The 19,175-nt window shown below is 39.0% G+C and overlaps 1 protein-coding gene across 8 annotated transcripts in view; it reads left to right on the forward strand.

Annotated features, from left to right (window-relative positions):
• Window positions 1-19,175, forward strand: part of OMA1 (OMA1 zinc metallopeptidase) — a 113,963-nt gene that overhangs the window by 63,950 nt on the left and 30,838 nt on the right. For 2 of the 8 annotated variants that reach the window (XM_070609433.1, XM_070609432.1), the window contains one exon: window positions 19,047-19,102. The exons of the other annotated variants lie outside the window; for them this stretch is intronic. In XM_070609433.1, coding sequence (XP_070465534.1) covers window positions 19,047-19,102 — 56 coding nt within the window. The remainder of the gene's footprint in view (window positions 1-19,046; window positions 19,103-19,175) is intronic. 8 annotated transcript variants of the gene reach the window in all.

Genomic DNA, 19,175 nt, shown 5'->3' on the forward strand with positions numbered 1-19,175 from the left:
TCATTGATAATCTACCATTCTTTGTTCTGTTGCTGGGGAATGAGCAAGGAACAAAACAGCCTCTGCTTTCTTGGAGCTAACATTTTAGTTAGGTAATGCAAATAATAAACAAACATACATACCGTATGTCAAACAGTGATAAGCATGTTGAAGAAAAATAAAGGAGGTTAAGGGTAGTAGAAAGGGCTGGGCAGCAGAGAAGATGTATTAGTCTGTTTGTTTGTCAAGGAAGGCCTCACTGAACAAAATCTGGAAAGAAGTAGGGAGCAAGTCCCGTGGCTGTCTGGAGGGACTTTTAGGCTGAGGAAGCAACAAGTGCACAGGACGTGAAGTGAGAGCATCTTTGGTGTGTTCAAGGAATAGCAAGGAAGACACTGAGGCTGAACAGAGTAAGGGAGGGGGATAACAGTTGAGGCGTAGGGGGACCAGACCATGAAGGGTCTTCTTAACCATTATAAGGACTTGACTTTTGTTTCAAGTGATACAGCAAGCTAGTAGAAGGTTTTGAGCAGGAGTGGCTTGATCTGGCTTGGGTTTTATGGAGGTCACTGGGCCACCTGTGTGGGAAGTGGGCTAGTGGGGCACAGGTGGAGTCAGGGAGACTATTTAGGAGGCTCTTCAATAATGCTGGTGAGAGATTATGGAGGCAGAAGAGAGGGATAGAAGTGGTCAGATTTTGGATATATTTTGAAGGGAATGATAACAGCCTTTGTTGAGAGTTTGGGCATACTTTGTGCCTTTCATGAGTGCTGGGGACAGCCAGATATGGGTTCTGAAGACCTGTCCTAAATATATTTCATTTATACTCCTAATTTGAAGAAAAATATTTGAGAAGGAAACAACAGTGAAATATGCTTGATATAATCTTTAGTAAATTCATCTTAAAAGGACAACAGAGAACTGGGACAGTGTGTTTCATTAAGAACTGCTTGTCCTGGAGACGCTGACAAGACCTGAGAAACTTACACTACTCTGGGAGGCTCAGCCCATCTCTAAAGCTGTAAGAATCACATGATTTTCTCGTAGAATTTACTTTCTTTTTATTTTTGCTCAGTGAAATTCTAAAAATACATGGTTTGCTTAACTTTCCAGCCAACTTTCATCTGAAGCCTGTCCTAAATTCCGAGTTGTCATTTTATCATCAGGTAACTAAGGATCTTTAGAGAAGTCTTTAAAATAATAATGAATTGATTAATGAGTATGAAGAAAAATGATTGGAGAAACAAATATGTTATTTGGGAGCCAATGATGAAGAAAAAGATTGGAAGATATTTTTCTTCTGAAAATAAACTATCCTAGTTCAGAAAGTTAATTTGAAAACCTCATATAATTTCTCATATTTTCCCCCAAGCGATTAAATTCAATTTGAAAGTAATAAAACTGTACTAGAATATTGGGAATAATCCGTGGTTGAAGTGAAACTGATTGTGCAAGAGTATATTGTTAATTAGAATACATAGTCGTAATTCAGAGATGGGAATTCCCTGCTACCGTAGGTCTAATTTCTGTAATGAAGGAAAGCGACTCCTCAGACAGTGTATAAAATTCTGTGAGTCTGTACACTACTAAAGACTACATCTTTTTGGTTAGATTTTGTTTAGGATTCTTTTCTACTTCCGTGAGTACCATGTTGTATTCTACCTGAAACTCCTGTCCTTTGACATTCGTGACAGTACGCTTGAAGTCACGGACGTCTCAAAGGTGGCCGGGAGGCCAGCACCGGAGCACAGAGGAGTCTAGGCCAGAGAGAGGGTCTCAGAGTCACCAAACAGGTGACAGTTGAAGCAGTGAGACTGGATGAGTTCACTTAGGAAGGAAGCAGAGAAAAAGATTCCTGGACAGAGTTAATAGGATATTAAGCGGTATCCACATTTAATTTGCAGGAGGAAGACAGAGCCTGTAGTAGGTCAGATTCATAAGAGAAAATATCAAGAAAATCAGGAAAGTAAGATTCTTTGGTTCTATCAGAACACAAATCTTGGTGGTTTTGATTTTATTAATTTTTTTTGCTGAGGAAGATTCACCCTGAGCTGACATCTGTGCCCATCTTCCTCTATTTTATATGTGGGACACCTGCCACAGCATGGCTTGATAAGTGGTGTGTAGGTCTGCACCCAGGATCCAAACCAGCGAATCCTGGGCCCCTGAAGTGGAGTGTGCGAACTTAACAGCTATGCCACTGGGCTGGCCCCTGAAGATTGTATATTTTTATTTCTTATTAAATTTCTTGCATATTATCACAGAAATGTATTATTTCTTACCATAGCATATCAACATTTAAGGTGTTTTAAATTTATACTCTACATGTTCAACAAATATTTATTGATCACCTGTTACATGCATATTGTCGGTGTTGTAGGTGCTGTGAACAAAATAGACAAAAAAAACCCCTGCCCTTATGATGCTGATTCTGCAATAAAGGGAGACAGACAATAAACAGAGTAAACTAGTAGGGTATAGAATAAATCACCACTATATTGTATATTAGTCAGTAATAAAATTAGGAAAATTAAGAAGGGGGAACAGTGCCCTAGTCAGTTTGGGCCGCCATAACAAAATATTGTAAGCCTGGGTAACTTAAGCAGCACAAATTCATTTCTTCACAGTTCTGCAGTCCAGTATTCCACAGTTAGAAGTCCAATATTAAAGTTCCGGCCAATTCGGTTTCTGGTGAGCTCTCTCCTCCTGGCTTGCAGATGGCCGCTTTCTCGCTGTGTCCTTGCATGCTGGAGAAAGTGAGTGTGCTGGTGTCTCTTCCTCTTTTTATGAGGACGTTAGTTAATTCTAGCATGAGGGTCCAACCCTCATGACCTCATCTAACCCTAATTACCTCCTGAAGGCCCGTCTCCAAATGCTGTCACACTGGGAGTTAGGGCTTCAACATACTAACTTGAGGGGCCACAGTTCAGTGCATTGCAGGTAGGTCATGTGTGGGCAGCAGTGGGAGAGGTGCTGAAATAGCTATTTGGTATGGGGTTGGTGAGAGGAGGTTTTAGTGAGAAGATGGTATTTGAACAAACACTTGAAATAAGTGGAAGAGTGAGCCCTGTGGGGGAAGAGCCTTCCTGGCAGAGGGAATAGGGAGCATGAGGCCCTGAGGCAGGACTGAGCTTGGTGTATCTGAGGAGGAGCAGGGAAACCACTGTGGCTGGAATGGGGTGAGCAAGGGGAGGTGGAGGGTGTGGGCCTGGTAGCCCCTGGGAGGATGCTGAGAGGCCAGTGCAGGGTTTTGAGCAGAGTACAAGAGGAGTAACAGGATCTGACTTATGTTGGAGAAGGATGTGATCTACAGCTCCTACAAAGCAATACAATCAGATAATTTTGGAGTAATTTAGTATAGCGTATTGTTCAGAAAATAGACTAGTTCTTTTTGGTTTTCTTTTGTTTTTAAATCAAGAAAACGATCCCAAATTCAAAAAATATATACCCTCGCTGTTTTCTTTAATGTGAATTCTGAGATAAAGCATGTGTAAATGCCTAGTTAAATATAATCCTATGATCCACTAGCATTTACAAAAGATAAATATAGGGTTGTAGTAATAATATTATTTGTAGTTAGTAAGATGATATGTTAGAATTTTATTTACTTGAAATAATCAGTTAAATTTAGGAAACACATATCCACATATTTTGGTTACCATAACAACTTGGGTGCAAAATTGAAGAACAGATGTTATATCAACCTGTTGATGTTTAATAGTATGACAGTTTTAAAATTATAGTTATACTGTGTAGACTTTAAATTTATATATGCCATAAGTTGTCCTTGAAAGAGATACCTTATTTAACCTTCTTTCTGTAAGGATTTTTATAAAATATGAATAGATATGAATAAGGGAAGTCATCTGATACAACCCAGCATAGAAATTTACTTGAAAGATTTGTTTTACAACTGAAAGCATTTAGACTGAATTTTGTTATTTTCTACTTCTCTTACCAACTGTCTGCCGTCCTTTCCTTGAGGGGTGAAGGGGATGGAGAACAGCAGGGTATATAGGAGAACATTTCATTTGGACTTATTAGCTACTCGTGGCTATGATAGTAGAATTTTAAACAGGATTCTCTAATGGTCTTGGGACGTTTAATGTCAGCTTTATTTGTAAACTGTTTTTGAAATCTTGCTGTTCAAATTTACTGCATTCAGTCTTTAAATACCAGAATCACTCAGTGACAGGCTATAAATGCATTCATTTAAATCCCATTTTATTTAGAATTCTTTAAACTTTCAGGAAGCTGGGCATTTGAATTCATGTGCAAATCATTCTTATGCATTTATAGCTGGACAAAGTAAATGCATAAATTATTAATATTATTCGTCTCATGAGTAGAAAATATGAGAGTGTTTAACATTGAAGTGAAATGTCGTTGTTGGCCAATGTACACAAACATACACTGTTCACCTTACAGAATTTCATTTTGTCTGACGTGGAGAATATTGAGGAAAAGGCAGACATCATAGCAGCCACAGTAATTGAATTGGCCTCTGAATCATATAAAGCTAGGAAGCCTGACAGTAACATTGTCTAAAACCTTAAAAAAATATTATGGTGTATGTGATGTGTATCTACTTGAGGCTGAAATGAATGGGCTATTAGAAAAATTGCTTTTGGGCAAAAGGGGAGAAAAGTAAAGATATTTTCAGAAAAACATTAAAAAATGGAGGTGATTTTTTTTCTCTTAATATGTTTTGGTTTCTGTTTTCAAAGGAAGCTTTTAATCTAATCATGAAACTTCTCTGGCATTAATTTTTTTTCTTTTTGTAAACTTAATTATTACAGGCATACCTCAGAGATATTGTTTGGTTTGGTTCCAGGAGACCGTAATAAAACAAATACCGCAATAAAGCGAGTCACATGAATTTTTTGGTTCCCCAGTGCATATCAAAGTTATGTTTACACTGTGCTGTAGTCTATTAAGAGTGTAATAGCATTATGCTACAAAAAGCAATGTATATATACCCTAGTTAAAACATACTTTATTGCTAAAAAAATGCTAACCACCATCTGAGCTTTTAACAACTCATAATCCTTTTGCTGCTGGAGGGTCCTGCCTCCATGTTGATGGCTGCTGACTGATCAGGGTGGGGGTTGCTGAAGGCTGGGGTGGCTGTGGCAATTTCTTAAAATAAGACAACAACGAAGTTTGCCGCATCGATTGACTCTTCCTTTCACTAGCAATTTCTCTGTACCATGCGATGCTGTTTGATAGCATTTTACCCACAGCAGAACTTCTTTCAAAATTGGCGTCAGTTGTCTCAAACCCTGCCACTGCTTTATCAACTAAGTTTATGAAATATTCTAAATCCTGTGTTGTCATTTCAACAGTCTTCACAGCATCTTCACCAGGAGTAGATTCCATCTCAAGAAGCCACTTTCTTTGCTTATTTATAAGAAGCAGCTCCTCAACTACTAATGTTTGATCATGAGGTTGCAGCAATTCAGTCACACCTTCAGGCTCCACTTCTGAGTCTAGTCCTTGTGCTATTTCCACCACAGCTGCAGTTACTTCCTCCACTGAAGTCTTGAACCTTCAAAGTCGTCCATGAGGGTTGGACTCAACTTCTTCCAAACTCCTGTTACTGTTGATATGTTGCCTTCTTCCCATGAATCACGAATGTTCTTAACGGCATCTAGAATGGTGACTCCTTTCCAGAAGGTTTTCAATTTCCTTGTCACAGATCCATCAGAGCAATCGCTATCTCTGCAGCTATAGCCTTAAAAAATGTGTTTCTTAAATAAAAAGACTTGAGAGTTGAAATGACTCCTTGATCCATGGGCTGTAGAATGTATGTTGTGTTAGCAGGCATGAAAACAACATTCATCTCATTGTACATCTCCATCAGAGCTCTTGGGCAACCAGGAGCATTGTCAGTGAGCAGTAATATTTTGAAAGGAATCTTTTTTTCTCAACAGTAGGTCTCAGTGGGTTTGAAATATTTAGTAAACCATGTTGTAAACAGTTGTGTTGTCATCCAGGCTTTGTTGTTCCATTATACAGAACAGGCAGAGTACATTTAGCATCATTCTTAAGGGCCCTAGGATATTCAGAATGGTAAATGAGCATAGGTTTCCACTTTAAGTCACCAGCTACGTTAGCCCCTAAAAGGAGAGTCAGCCTTTGACGCCAGGTATTGACTTCTCTCTAGTTAGATGGCATCTTCTTCCAATAGAAGGCTGTTTTGTCTATACTGAAAATCTGTTGTTTAGTGTAGCCCCTTCATTAACGATCTTAGCTAGATCTTCTAGATAACATGCTGCGGCTTCCACATCAGCACTTGCTGCTTCACCTTGCACTTTTATGTTATGTGGCTGGCTTCTTTTCCTTAAACCTCACGAACCAACCTCTGCTGCCTTCACGCTTTTCTTCTGCAGCTTCCTCATCTCTCTAAGCCTTCATAGAATTGAAGAGAGTTAGAGCCTTGCTCTGGATTAGGCTTTGGCTTAAGAAATGTTGTGGCTGATTTGATCTTCTATCCAGACCTCTAAAACTTTCTCCATATCCCACAATAAGGTGTTTCAATTTCTTATCATTCGTGTGTTCACTGGAGCAGCACTTTTAATTTCCTTCAAGGATTTTTCCTTTACATTCACAACTTGGACAATTATTTGGCACAAGAAGCCTAGCTTTTGGTCTGTCTTGGCTTCCAACATGGCTTCCTCACTGAGCTTAATTATTTCTAGCTTTTGATAAAGTGAGAGACGTGTGACTCTTCCTATCACTTGAACACCTAGAGGCCATTGTATGGTTATTAACTGGTCTGATTTCAATATTGTTGTGTCTCAGGGAATAGGGAGGCCTAAGGAGAGGGAGAGAGACAGGGGAATGGCTGGTTGGTGAAACAGTCAGAACACACAACATTTATCAATTGAGTTCACCATCTTAGATGGGTGTGGTTTGTGGCACCCAAAACAATTACAATAGAAACATCAGAGATGACTGATGACAGATCACCATAACGAATACAATACAGTAATAATGAAAAAGTGTGAAATATTGTGAGAATCACCAAAATGTGATACAGAGACAAAGTGAGCAAATGCCGTTGGAAAAATGGGGCCAGTAGACTTAGCTGATGCAGGGTTGCCACAAACCTTCAATTTGTAAAAACACAGCATCTGTGAAGCGCAATAAGATGACGTATGCCAGTATAGACTGTTTTCTATGAGTTAGTAATTGCTGTTTTACTTGATCTGTGGTGCCGAAAAGAATCCTGACGTGTACCAGCAGTTGTTTCATAAATACGGTAGTTGTTACTGCAGATAAATGTGGCCAGGTCTGAATACATCGTTCATATGTGAGGAGTGGTTGATTATAAAATTTTATTTGAAAACTTTTTCTTACTATTTTACCATTCCAGAGGACAAGTGATCTATGTCAAGGTGGGTTTAATTTTAACTTTTTATTTTTAGTTACTTATACTTTATTTTAGACTACTTCAAAATTTAGTCAGACTATAGTTTCCATTGCAGTTTAGGAAAGGAAATGAAATGAGTTAGAGGAAAAAATTTTTTAAAAGGTAAAATTATGACTTATCCAAATATAAAATGAACCATATCTGAGATTTTATTTAACTTACTATTAGTGAGGGAGCCAGTAATCTGTTATAACTAGCTCAAGGAGAATTCAAGAACCGTAGGTACATAGGCAATCAGGAATGCTGAAATGACTTTACAAATAGATGCAAAACTGATTTGTTCATAAGGCAATGATCAATTCTGTCCCACCAGACAGCGTTCATTTTCATTCCACGGACAAGCATCATTTGCATTATTTCAGTTTTGTGTGACTTGGAGAGTTGTAAAATAGCTCTAAGGCCGTGAAAGGCAGAGAGAACACTGAAGGATGTACTTGACAGGGTACCCCATGATTTTTTTTCCCATTTCAAAATCTTTTGCAGTTTTCTCTGTTTTTATTTTCTATTGTCATCCATTTGCCTTTCAAGTAAAGATACCAAATCAAATCATCCTGTCAGATTAATATATAAACAGAAGTTTTTGTTTTGTTAAGTAGCCACATAGGCGTTATCCTTGTCGTGTTTCCTTTCTGACCTTAAAGTGGTAATCTACTAGCCTCATTGATTTCTGTTCTGTCAGTTTCTAGTGAGTTTTGGCTTGAGGTTATTGATGCTAAAATCCTATGCCTTTTGAAAAGTATATGCTTGCCTTCAGAAATTAAGGGAAAGAGCTGGAAATAGAGGCGGTGTAGAGGGACTGGTTTCATTTTTCAGGGGAAACATTTAAACCTCACATGAGCCATTTAGAACTAAAGATATAGACGTAAAATCAAGAATGAAGTCACAGAAATGCAAGTGACTGAGGAGAAAGGAGTTTAGGGAGGAGAAAGATTTTTTTTTACTTTTTTTAGTTTTATTCTTTATTATAAATGTTTAGAAATATGTGTAAAGGTAGAGAATAAATTGAATAATTTAGTGAACCCCTCTCTCTCACATTCCATAGTATCAGCCTTTTTGTACACTGGCTTCATCTGTCCCGTCTCTCATTTTTTTCCCCAGTATTTTAATGCAAATCCCAGACATGAGGGTTTTCCCCCCTAGTTACTTCAATATGCATTTTGGAAAGCAGTATCATTATTTTCTTCCATAATCATACATTATCATACCTGGAACTATTAATAATAATTCCTTAATAAAGTTAATGTCCTGTCCATATTCAGATTTCTCTGTCTCTAAGTATGGTTCTACAGTCGGTTTGTTGACATCACAATGAGTTAAGATGCATTCGTTAGGTTTGGTTGCTGTGCCCCTTCAGTCTCTTTGACTTTGGAAGAGTGCCCCTCCCTTCTTTTTGTTTTTTTAATCATGTCATTGACTTGTTGAATAAATCCAGTCCCACATTCTAGATTTATCTGATTGCTTCTTTGTGGTATCATCTAACCTGTTTCTCTATAGACTTGTAAATGGAAGTTAAATTTTGGCGAGAATATTTTAGAGATGGTGCAGCTGTGCTTCATATTGCTTCACATCAGGATTCTCTTAACCCAGCTGCTCCAAATTTAGTGATGCCACGTTCAGCTAGGGGGTTTGGATGCTGATGGCCTAACCCCTCCTTTGGAAATGTGGTTTTCCCGTTTATGGCCAGCAAGTGATCATGGGGTGATGATTTAGCACTGTGAAATATCCAGTTCTTTAGCAATCTGAGAAGTTTGTGTGGTTTTTTTGTTTTGTTTTGTTTTGTTTTTTGCTGAGGAAGATTTGCCTTGAGCTGGCATCTGTGCCAATCTTCCTCTATTTTGTATGTGGGTCACCACCACAGCATGGCTGCTGACGAGTGGTGTAGATTTGTGCCCAGGAACTGAACCTGGGCTGCCAGAGTGGAGCACGTCAAGCTTAACCACTAGGTCACAGGGCCGGTCCCTCTGAGAAGTTTTTTTGATTGAGGAACTGTCATCCTCCTCTGTCTCAGAAGGTTCCTGAATGTGTGTCTTCAGGAATAATCTATATAGAATGATGAAGAAAGGATTGGACCAGTCAAATCAACTCTAATGGAATAAAAGATGTTGCAGCCACATTTTTCTTATGTTCAAGGGTAGATTTAAGAGGTAGGTAAGAGAGATTTTTTAAAAAATTGGAATGATGATGAGTGCATAAGAGTTGAAAAGAAAGGAAAGATGATCCTAGGTAATTGTATTTAAAAGACTTATTTAGTGTCTGCGTATCCTTAATTAACAATGCCACAAGGACCCTCACCTAAACTAAATCCAACAACAATAACAAAAAAAAAGCCTCTAGAATGCTCATTTTATAAGCTTCAAAGAGTGGAAAAATATCAACAGTGAAACCAAGTCTCAGTTCTGTTGGAGAGGACGGCCTAGGTGATGAGAGCTGCAGTGGCAGCACCGCCTGATGCTGGCGTGAGGAGGCTGATGTAACCGCGCTGAGAGTGACGGAAGGAGAAAGAATGACTCTACAAATGCAAGATACATCCGTTTCAGAAAATTGCTAGACTTGTGAATATAGCAGAGAAGCTGTAAAAGATGAGGTAGAGGCTGTAGAGGGCAGAACCGATGCCCCAGAGCAAAGACTCATTGATGCTTGAGAGAGAGGAACATAGCACAACCAAGTTAAAGCACACCCAAAGCTAAAACATGTCTAACAAACGGAGGAATATTGAAACGACACAAGGACATCCAAGCGGCATAGAACAGTGGTATAGACCAGTGCATTCATTCATGTCTTCATTTCTGTGCCTGTGGATTCTATATCATTGATTTAGATAACATTTCTCAAATTGAGTTTTTAGAAGAATCCCAGGGCATCATGCGTGAGAAGCCCTGAAATGAGGATGCCTGGATATTTAAATTTGTCAAGTGTTTAATCTTTTGTAAAGATAGGCTCTTACAAGGTGCCAACGTATAAAGAGAAAATTTAAAGACATGTAAGAGTGAGAATGAATTTGAATCTTACTTTTCAGACTTTGGAGAAGCGTAAGTTTAGGGGGAAAGAAACAAAACAAAACAAATTGAAAAAACAATGGAATACACTTTGGTGTGGCATCTAGCCAAAGGGAAGATCCCTCTGGAAGTGACACACATGAAACAGGGTGCCAGCCAAGTCCTCAGTAGCAACAGCACTCCTTTCACAGTCCACTGACCAGCCAGAGTTAGATAAAGTAGAGTTTAGTTTGTCTATGATTATGACGACAGCTTGTACCCTGCTATTCCTAGAAAACCACAGATCAAGTAAGGAACTGACAACGGCATTAACAAAGAATTGGGTCGAATAGTATGAAAAATGAGATTTAACTGACATGAGAAACTAAATGCCAGGAAAAAGATGTATATTTTCAAATGCACATAAATCTTTCATAAAAATATTGGTTATGTAATTTGGACAATAACATGTATACTTAATATAAAAATGTTATGGTTCAAATTGTGAGAACACAGTACATTAAAATTAATATAACAAACATTAAAAGATGGGTGGCCACATAAAAATTAAAATAAAATTGTGTATATGTAAGGCAAGAGAGAAGTCCATAAACAATAAAAGCTGCCTTTTTTTTTTTTAAAGATTGGCAGCTGAGCTAACAACTGTTGCCAATCTTTTTTCTTTTTTTTTCTGCTTTTTCTCCCCAAATCCCCCAGGACATAGTTGTACATTTTAGTTGTAGGTCCTTCTAGTTGTGGCATGTGGCACGCTGCCTCAACATGGGCTGATGAGCGGTGCCATGTCTGCACCCAGAATCCGAACCAGCGAAACCCCGGACCTGTTGAAGCAGAGCATGCGAACTTAACCACTCGGCCACGGGGCCGGCCCCAAAAGCTGCCTTAACATCAATAAATTTTGTAATGATGCAGTTATAATTTCATGGGTTGCTGTCAAACCTGTATGTAAAGAATATTTTATCAATTTAAATATATTAGTAAGAAAGAAAAAGAGAAAAGAAATAGAGAAATATAATGTGCCCCCGAGAGGGGAAATATAATTAAGCAAATTAAGCAGAAATAAGCAAAATTACAACAGTTGATTCTTTGGGAAATTTAGCCAAAGTGAAAATCATTGGATCAGTTAGTTAGGCAAGGAATAAAATGTGAGTAGGATCAGAAGAAGAGCTACAGTAGCATACAGGAAAACCCAAATATTTGGGAGAACATCATTTTTAGTTGATGGCGTTAATTAATGGCCCAGGTCAAGATCAGAAGTAGTGAAAGTGTGTGCGTGCTGAGGGTGTGTGTGTGTGAGAGCTGCTCAAGCGGGTGCAGCTAGAAGTAGAAATAGTAACTGGAATGAACCTTCTCAAATTAATTTTTAAGGAAAGAGGTAAGGTGTAATTAAATAAATAAAAACAACTGTTAGAAACCCAAAGAATGGTAACAAATCAGCAAACAAAAGGGCATGTAACCCTGATGGGCATTTTACTTTGGAGAATTTTTTCAGAAGTTCAAAGAACAGTTATTTAGTGAGTAATTAATTGTAGATTCAAAATATAGAAAGAGACGTTGTTAATTGATTCATTTTCTGAGCATAAATGATTTTGCTTTGACAATTTGATAAGAACAACGCCTTTAAAAGAGTTTATGAATTGGGGTTATTAACCACAAACAGTACAATGCTACTTGACAATAGTTATTTACTATGAGCAAGTAAATTAGCCTCAGATTCTTGGGTAGCATAATAAACGAAAGCTGTTAACACAGAGGAGGAAATTTAGGACTCCTCTTTGATTCCTCTCCTTCCTTCCCCTCTGTATCCTACCAGGGAGAAAATCTTGTTGACTGCCTTCACAGGCATTAGGAATCTGTTCCCTTCTCCATCAACACTGCTACTACGCTAGTAAAAGTCACTACCATCTCTCCTGTAGATTAACTGCAGTCACCTCCTATCTTAATCTTCCTGTTCCATTTTTCACCTCAATTCCCAGCAACCTATTTTCTTTCTTTTTTAAAAAAAAATTTTATTGCAGTAACATTGTATAAATTTCAGGTGTACATCCTTATATTTCAATTTCTGTGTAGATTACATCATGTTCACCACCCAAAGACTAATTACAATCATTACCACACACATGTGCCCAAGTACCCCTTTTGCCTTCCTTCCCCGCTCCCCTCTGGTAACCACCAATCCAATCTCTGTTGCTATGTGTTTGTTGTTGTTTTTATCTTCTACTTATGAGTGATATCATATGGTATTTGACTTTTTCTCTCTTACTTATTTCGCTTAGCATAATACCCTCAAGGTCCAACATACATGTTATCACAAATGGCCAGATTTCATCATTTCTTATGGCTGAGGAGTATTCCATTGTGTATATATACCACATGGCCCTAAGCTAACATCTGTTGCCAATCTTTTTCTTTTTTTTTCCTTCTTCTCCCCAAAGCTCCCCAGTACATAGTTGTATATTCTAGTTATAGGTACTTCTGGTTCTGCTATGTGGGATGCTGCCTTAGCGTGGCTTGATGAGCTAGGTCTGTGCCCAGGATCTGAACTGGTGAAACCCTGGGCTACCAAGGCAGAGTGCGTGAACTTAACTGCTCAGCCATGCGGCCGGCTCCCCATTTTTTTTTTGACAGTCACCTAGGTTGCTTCCAAGTCTTGGCGATTATGAATAATGCTGTGATGAACATAGGGGTGCATTTATCTTTAAATATTCATGTTTTCATGTTCTTTGGATAGATACCCAGCAGTGGAATAGCTGGATCGTATGGTAGTTCTATTCTTAATGTTCTGAGGACTCTCCATACTGTTTTCCATAGTGGCTGTATCAGTTTGCACTCACACCAGCAGTGAGTGAGAGTTCTCTTCTCTCCACATCCTCTCCAACACTTATTTCCTGTCTTGTTAATTACAGCCATTTGGACAAGAGCGAGGTGATATCTCATTGTAGTGTTGTTTTTTTTTTTTAGGAAGATTAGCCGTGAGGTAACATCTGCTGCCAATCCTCCTCTTTTTGCTGAGGAGGATTGGCCCTGAGCTAACATCTGTGCCCATCTTCCTCTGCTTTATATGTGGGACCCCAAACCCGGGATCTCAACTGGCGAACTCTGGGCTGTCAAAGCGGAGCACATGAACTTAACCGCTATGCCACTGGGCCAGCCCAACTCATTGTAGTTTTGATTTGCATTTCCCTGATAGTTAATGATGTTCAGTGTCCTTTCATGTCCTGTTGGCCATCTGTATCTTCTTTGGAGAAATGTCTGTTCAGATCTTTTGCTCATTTTTTAATTGGGTTCTTAGTTTTTTTGTTGTTGAGATATAGGAGTTCTTTATATATTTTGGATATTGATCCCTTATCTGATATATGGTTTGCAAAATCTTCTCCCAGTTGTTAGGTTGTGTTTTTGTTTTGTTGATGGTTTCCTTTCCTGTGCAGAAGGTTTTTGTTTGATGTAGTCCCATTTGTTTATTTTTTCTTTTGTTTCTCTTGCTCAGTCAGACACGGTACTTGAAAATATGCTGCTAAGACCCATGTCGAAGAGTGTACTGCCTCTGTTTTCATCTAGAAGTTTCAGGTCTTTAATCCATTTTGAGTTGATTTTTGTGTATGGTATAAGATAATGGTCTACTTTCATTCTTTTGCATGTGGCTGCTCTTTATTGAAGAGACTTTCCTTTCTCTATTGTATGTTCTTGGCTCCCTTGTGGAATATTAGCTGTCCATAAGTGTGTGGGTTTATTTCTGGACTCTCAATTCTGTTCCATTGATCTATGTATCTGGTTTTGTGCCAGTACCATGCTGTTTTGGTTACTATAGCTTTGTATTATATTTTGAAATCAGGGAGCGTGATAGCTCCAGCTTTGTTCCTTTTTCTCAGGAATCCTTTGGCTATTCAGGGTCTTTTGTTGTTCCATATAAATTTTAGGATTCTTTGTTCTATTTCTGTGAAAACTTGTTGGAAGTTTATAGGGACTGCGTTGAATCTGTAGATTGCTTTAGGGAGTATGGACGTTTTAATGATGTTGATTCTTCCAATCCAAGAGCACAGGATATCTTTCCATTTCTTTGTGTCTTCTTCAGTTTCTTTCAACAATGCTTTATAGTTTTCAGTGTACAGGTCTTTCACCTCTTCAGTTAAGTTTATTCCCAGGTATTTTATTCTTTTTGTTGCAATTGTAAATGGGATTGTATTCGCAATTTCTCCTTCTCCTACTTCATGGTTAGTGTATAGAAATGCAGCTGATTTTTGCATGTTGATTTTGTATCCTGTGACTTTACTGTATCTAATAACCTATTTTCAAGACAGTAGCCAGAATGATCTTTTTAATGTCACTTCCCTGATTTAAACCTTTTAGTGGCTTCTCATCTAATTTAGGATAAAAATCCAAACTCTTTACTTGGTTTTTAAATCATATAATTTGGCCGCTAGCTGCTTCCCCATCTTTCTCATGTGTCGCTCTCCCCAGGGTTTTCTTGATTCCAGCTGTTTCACCTGGAGCTTGTTTCCTCCTTACAGCTCCTCTGCTTGCTGATCTCTCTGCCTGGAACGTTCCCTCCTCAGTTCCTTACACCAGCACCGTCTTGCTGGGGAGGATTTTCCTGATCGCCTAATCTCAAAAAGCCTCTCTTCCCTGCAGCCCTTCTCTGACACGGTTCACTGCTTAGTTTCCTCACGTACTCAAGTGAAATTGTCCTGTTTACCTGTTTACTGTCTGTCTCGTCCTCTAGAACATAAGGCCTCTGTTCACTGCTGTGTTCCTAGTGCCTGTGACAGTTTCTGAGATGCTTAGAGAATCTTTGTTAAGTGATTGCATGATGGGTAATAATAGGAAAGATAAGTAATATAATATTGGGTTAAAAATAGAAAAATTGGGCAATGCAATTGAATAGCAGTTACCTTCCCTCATAGATATTAGCATGTATCAAATTAATAATTGATAATGGGAAAAGGATGCCTATAGGAAGTAGTGTACAAGTAGCAGCAGCCTTAGGAGTTTGCGTTAGTTCTGACCCATCCACCTAACTTTGAAGAAGTTACCTGATCTAACCTTCAGTATTCTTCATTTGTAAAATCAGAAGAGCAATGTCACCTGGGTGTTTTATGTGCGTGTTTGTGTGGGTAAGGTCCTGCCCCCTTACCTTCCTCGCTTGTAAGACATTTTAATGGCAAATATTCTACACCAGGCCCAAGATTTCCAAAGTGGTTCATATGACAACACCAATTTAGGTGACATCTGTGAAACACCTGGCACAGTGCAAGGCACATAGAAAGTGAACAATAAATGTTAGTTCCTTTCACTCCCAGTTGGAGTCTGTAGGCTGGCTCATTCCATATTTAACTCCAGATCCTCCTTGGGGTTCTTAAAACTGTATATTCTTGTTCTTAGAGTACATTCCTGCTGTCTCTGTCTGTAAACTCTTGAGTGTTTTCCCTACGACATTTATCATAATGATTTATTCATTGCTTGTGTTCTATAAATGTTTGTTTAAAATTCAGCATGCATTTATCAAGTACCTATTATGTGCAGTGCATGAAGTCAAATACAGAAAACAAAGTAAAGGAGGTGGAAAGGCATATTCTAGCTGTTCAGGGGAAAATGTTGCTTACTTTTAAAGGATAGATTTGAACTTATAAAAATAAAAGATGTTGACACTCTGAAATGTAATAAAATAAATGTGGAAAGGAAAGTAAAAAAACAAAAAATATTTTACCCACATATGTGGTAAAATCTTACTATGCAAAATAGATGAAGATTTGATAGAAATATATGTGGTCTGTAACAGGATTCTGCTTGATAGATAGATAGTTGGAGGAGAGAAACAGTTCACACACACAAAACCTTTATGAAGAATGTTTAGTTTTGGGGCTGGACTGCTTCCATAGTGGTCGAGTTTGTGTACTCTGCTTCGGCAGCCCGTGGTTTGCTGGTTCAGATCTTGGGCATGGACCTGTGCACCCCTTATCAAGCCATGCTGTGGCAGGCATCTAACATGAAGGATGGGCACAGATGTTAGCTCAGGGCCAACCTTCCTCAGCAAAAAGAGGAGGATTGGTGGCGGATTTTGGCTCAGGGCTAATCTTCCTCAAAAAAAAAAAAAAAAAAGAATATTTAGTTTTTCTACCAATTAAAGAAACATGGCTCAGACATTTCCAAAGTACATTTATTCAGTAAAAGATTTACTCAAGACGCATGTAATGTGGTGCAAGAAACCATTATTACGAAAATGTGGTACAAAGCATTAAAAATAAAAACAACAAAAGCAGGTTCTAATCCTCTTCTTCTAAGCCTTTTTACTTCCATGCCAGCTTTTTTTTTTTTTTTAAAAATAGACTTTATTTTTAAAAGCAGTTTTAGGTTCACAGCAAAATGGAGTGGAAGGTACAGAGATTTCCCATATACCTCTTACCTCCACGTGGACAGTCTCTCCCACTGTCTAAATTCTGCACCAGAGTTTTACATTTGTTAGAATAGATGAACCCACATCGACCCATCATGGCCCAAAGTCCATGGTTTATATTAGGGTTCACTCTTAGTGTTGCAGGTTCTGTGGGTTTTGAGAAATGTATAATGATGTGTATTCATCATTATAGTATCACCTAGAGTAGTTTCATGGCCCTAACTCCAGGCTCTGCCTGTTCATTCTTCTCTTCCCCCTAGCCCATGATGGCCATGGATCTTTTCAGTGACTCCATAGTTGTGCCTTTTCCAGAATGTCATGTGTGTAGTTGAAATCATATACTAGACAGCCTTTTCAGATTGGCTTTTTTTACTTAAAAATATGCATTTAAGGTTCCTCCATGTCTTTTCATGGCTGGATAGCTCATTTCTTCTTAGCACCGAGTAATATTCCATTGTCTGTATGCAACACAGATTATCCACTCACCTACTGAAGGACGTCCCGGTTGCTCCCAGTGGTGCATAAAGCTGCTGTAAGCATCCGGAAAGCGGTTTTTTGTTCCCTGCCCATCACTTAACCTCTCTGGAACTTAATTTTCTTGTCTGTATAACTTAGCTGATGATTACTAAGGACTCTGAGGCTGGAATTATGTGGTTATCTAGATAAGATCATGAGGTCTTATGTTATACTGATTATGAATAACTCAGATATGCCTGTGTGCTGATGATGTCATAAGTTGGTAAAGCCTTTCCAGCAGAAAGCAGTCTGGTCCTATATAATAGAAGTTACACTCTGTTCTTACTCTTTCACCAGATCGTTCTATTTTGAAAGGTGTACTTCAAGTAAATCGAAATGGAGGTTAAAAAGTAACATTTTTTTATGTGGCATATATATAAAATGGAATCCTACTCAGCCATAAAAAAAAACAAAATCGCCCCAATTGCAACAACAAGGATGGACCTTGAGGGTATGATGTTAAGTAAAATAAGCCAGACAGAGAAAGACAAACACCATATGATTTCACTCATATGTAGGAGATAAACTAACACACAGACAAAGAGAACAGATTAGTGCTTACCAGAGGGGAAGGGAGTAGGGGGGTGGGCATAAGGGGTCAAGAGGCACATATATGTGGTGACTGACAAATAATAAGGTTCCACTGAAATTTCACAGTGTTATAAACTATAATGACCTAAATAAAACTAAAAAACATATATCTTTTTTTTAAAACAAAGATTTTCCTAGCAGAGTAATTTATCAAAGCCAAATAAAACAAAACACAACTATGGAACCAATTGAAATGCCCAGTAACGGGGAAATGCAAAGTCAATTGCATGAGAGCAAGGATCACGACTGTCTGTTCTGACTAATGTGTACGTGGCACCTTGCTCAGTGTGGTGTTCTAAACATTAGTTGAATGTAAAAATACTGAGAAAAGAACTTCAGGGAAAGAGAAGAGCTTTTGCTGAATGTGAGACTGTAGGCGAGGGCGTGCTGTTCCTCCCTTGCTTGCTGCTCGGTGTCTCCCATTGCGGGACTCAGCTGTGCCAGCTGTCACTGCTGAGCTCCACACGTGCCCCCTTCACAGACCCCAGCGAAGGCCTCAAGCTGTGGTGTAGCCGCCATGACAGATCTGCTTTCCCGTGGAAAAGAGCACCAGCGTGGCTGTAACGGGGCTACAGCGAGAGTAGACTGTGGGTCCCAGTTTGCCAGCACAGTCTCCATTTACGCCTCATGTCTCAGTATAAATCTTAATAGCATCTCCTTTCCCTCTCAAAAGCGTCCTGGTTTGAACAGTGGGGTCACCATTTAGCTGAGGGTCGGACTCTGCTTCAGTGCTATAGTTGGGAAACGTTTTCTTGTTTTATCAGTTCAGTTTACTTTAATGAACTTTTATTTAACACTCAGTAGATATAAGATACATCTTACATCTGTTGGATTGTGAGATACTACAAAGAAAATTCAGACAAGGCCCCTGTCACCAAAGAATTTCACTTTAAGGCTTTTCCCCCTTTATTTTGGTAACTCAGAGCCTCAGTTAGAGTCAGAAGTGCTCCTACACCCAGTCCTGCCCTGCTTTCTTCCGTTTAGAAGACCCTTTTCTGGCTTGCCTCTGGCTGCATGTCCCTGTTCGCTGTGGGACTTCAGGGAATATTCCCATCTAAGAACCCGTGCCCTCACCACATGCCACTCTGGGTATTTGAGATAATGGAATTCCTCACGCAAACACTTTTGGGCCTGCTTCCAGGGCCTGCATGGACCTTGTCCCTTGGATGCATGCACACAAGCCCCTCACAGTACCAGGTAAGCCAGGGATGGGAGGAGAAGGGAGGGAACCACAGGCCATTTGCAGGAGCTGGAGTAGGCCCCCTGCAAA

Source organism: Equus przewalskii, chromosome 2 (genome assembly GCF_037783145.1).
Source record: "Equus przewalskii isolate Varuska chromosome 2, EquPr2, whole genome shotgun sequence".
Lineage (NCBI taxonomy): Eukaryota > Metazoa > Chordata > Mammalia > Perissodactyla > Equidae > Equus > Equus przewalskii.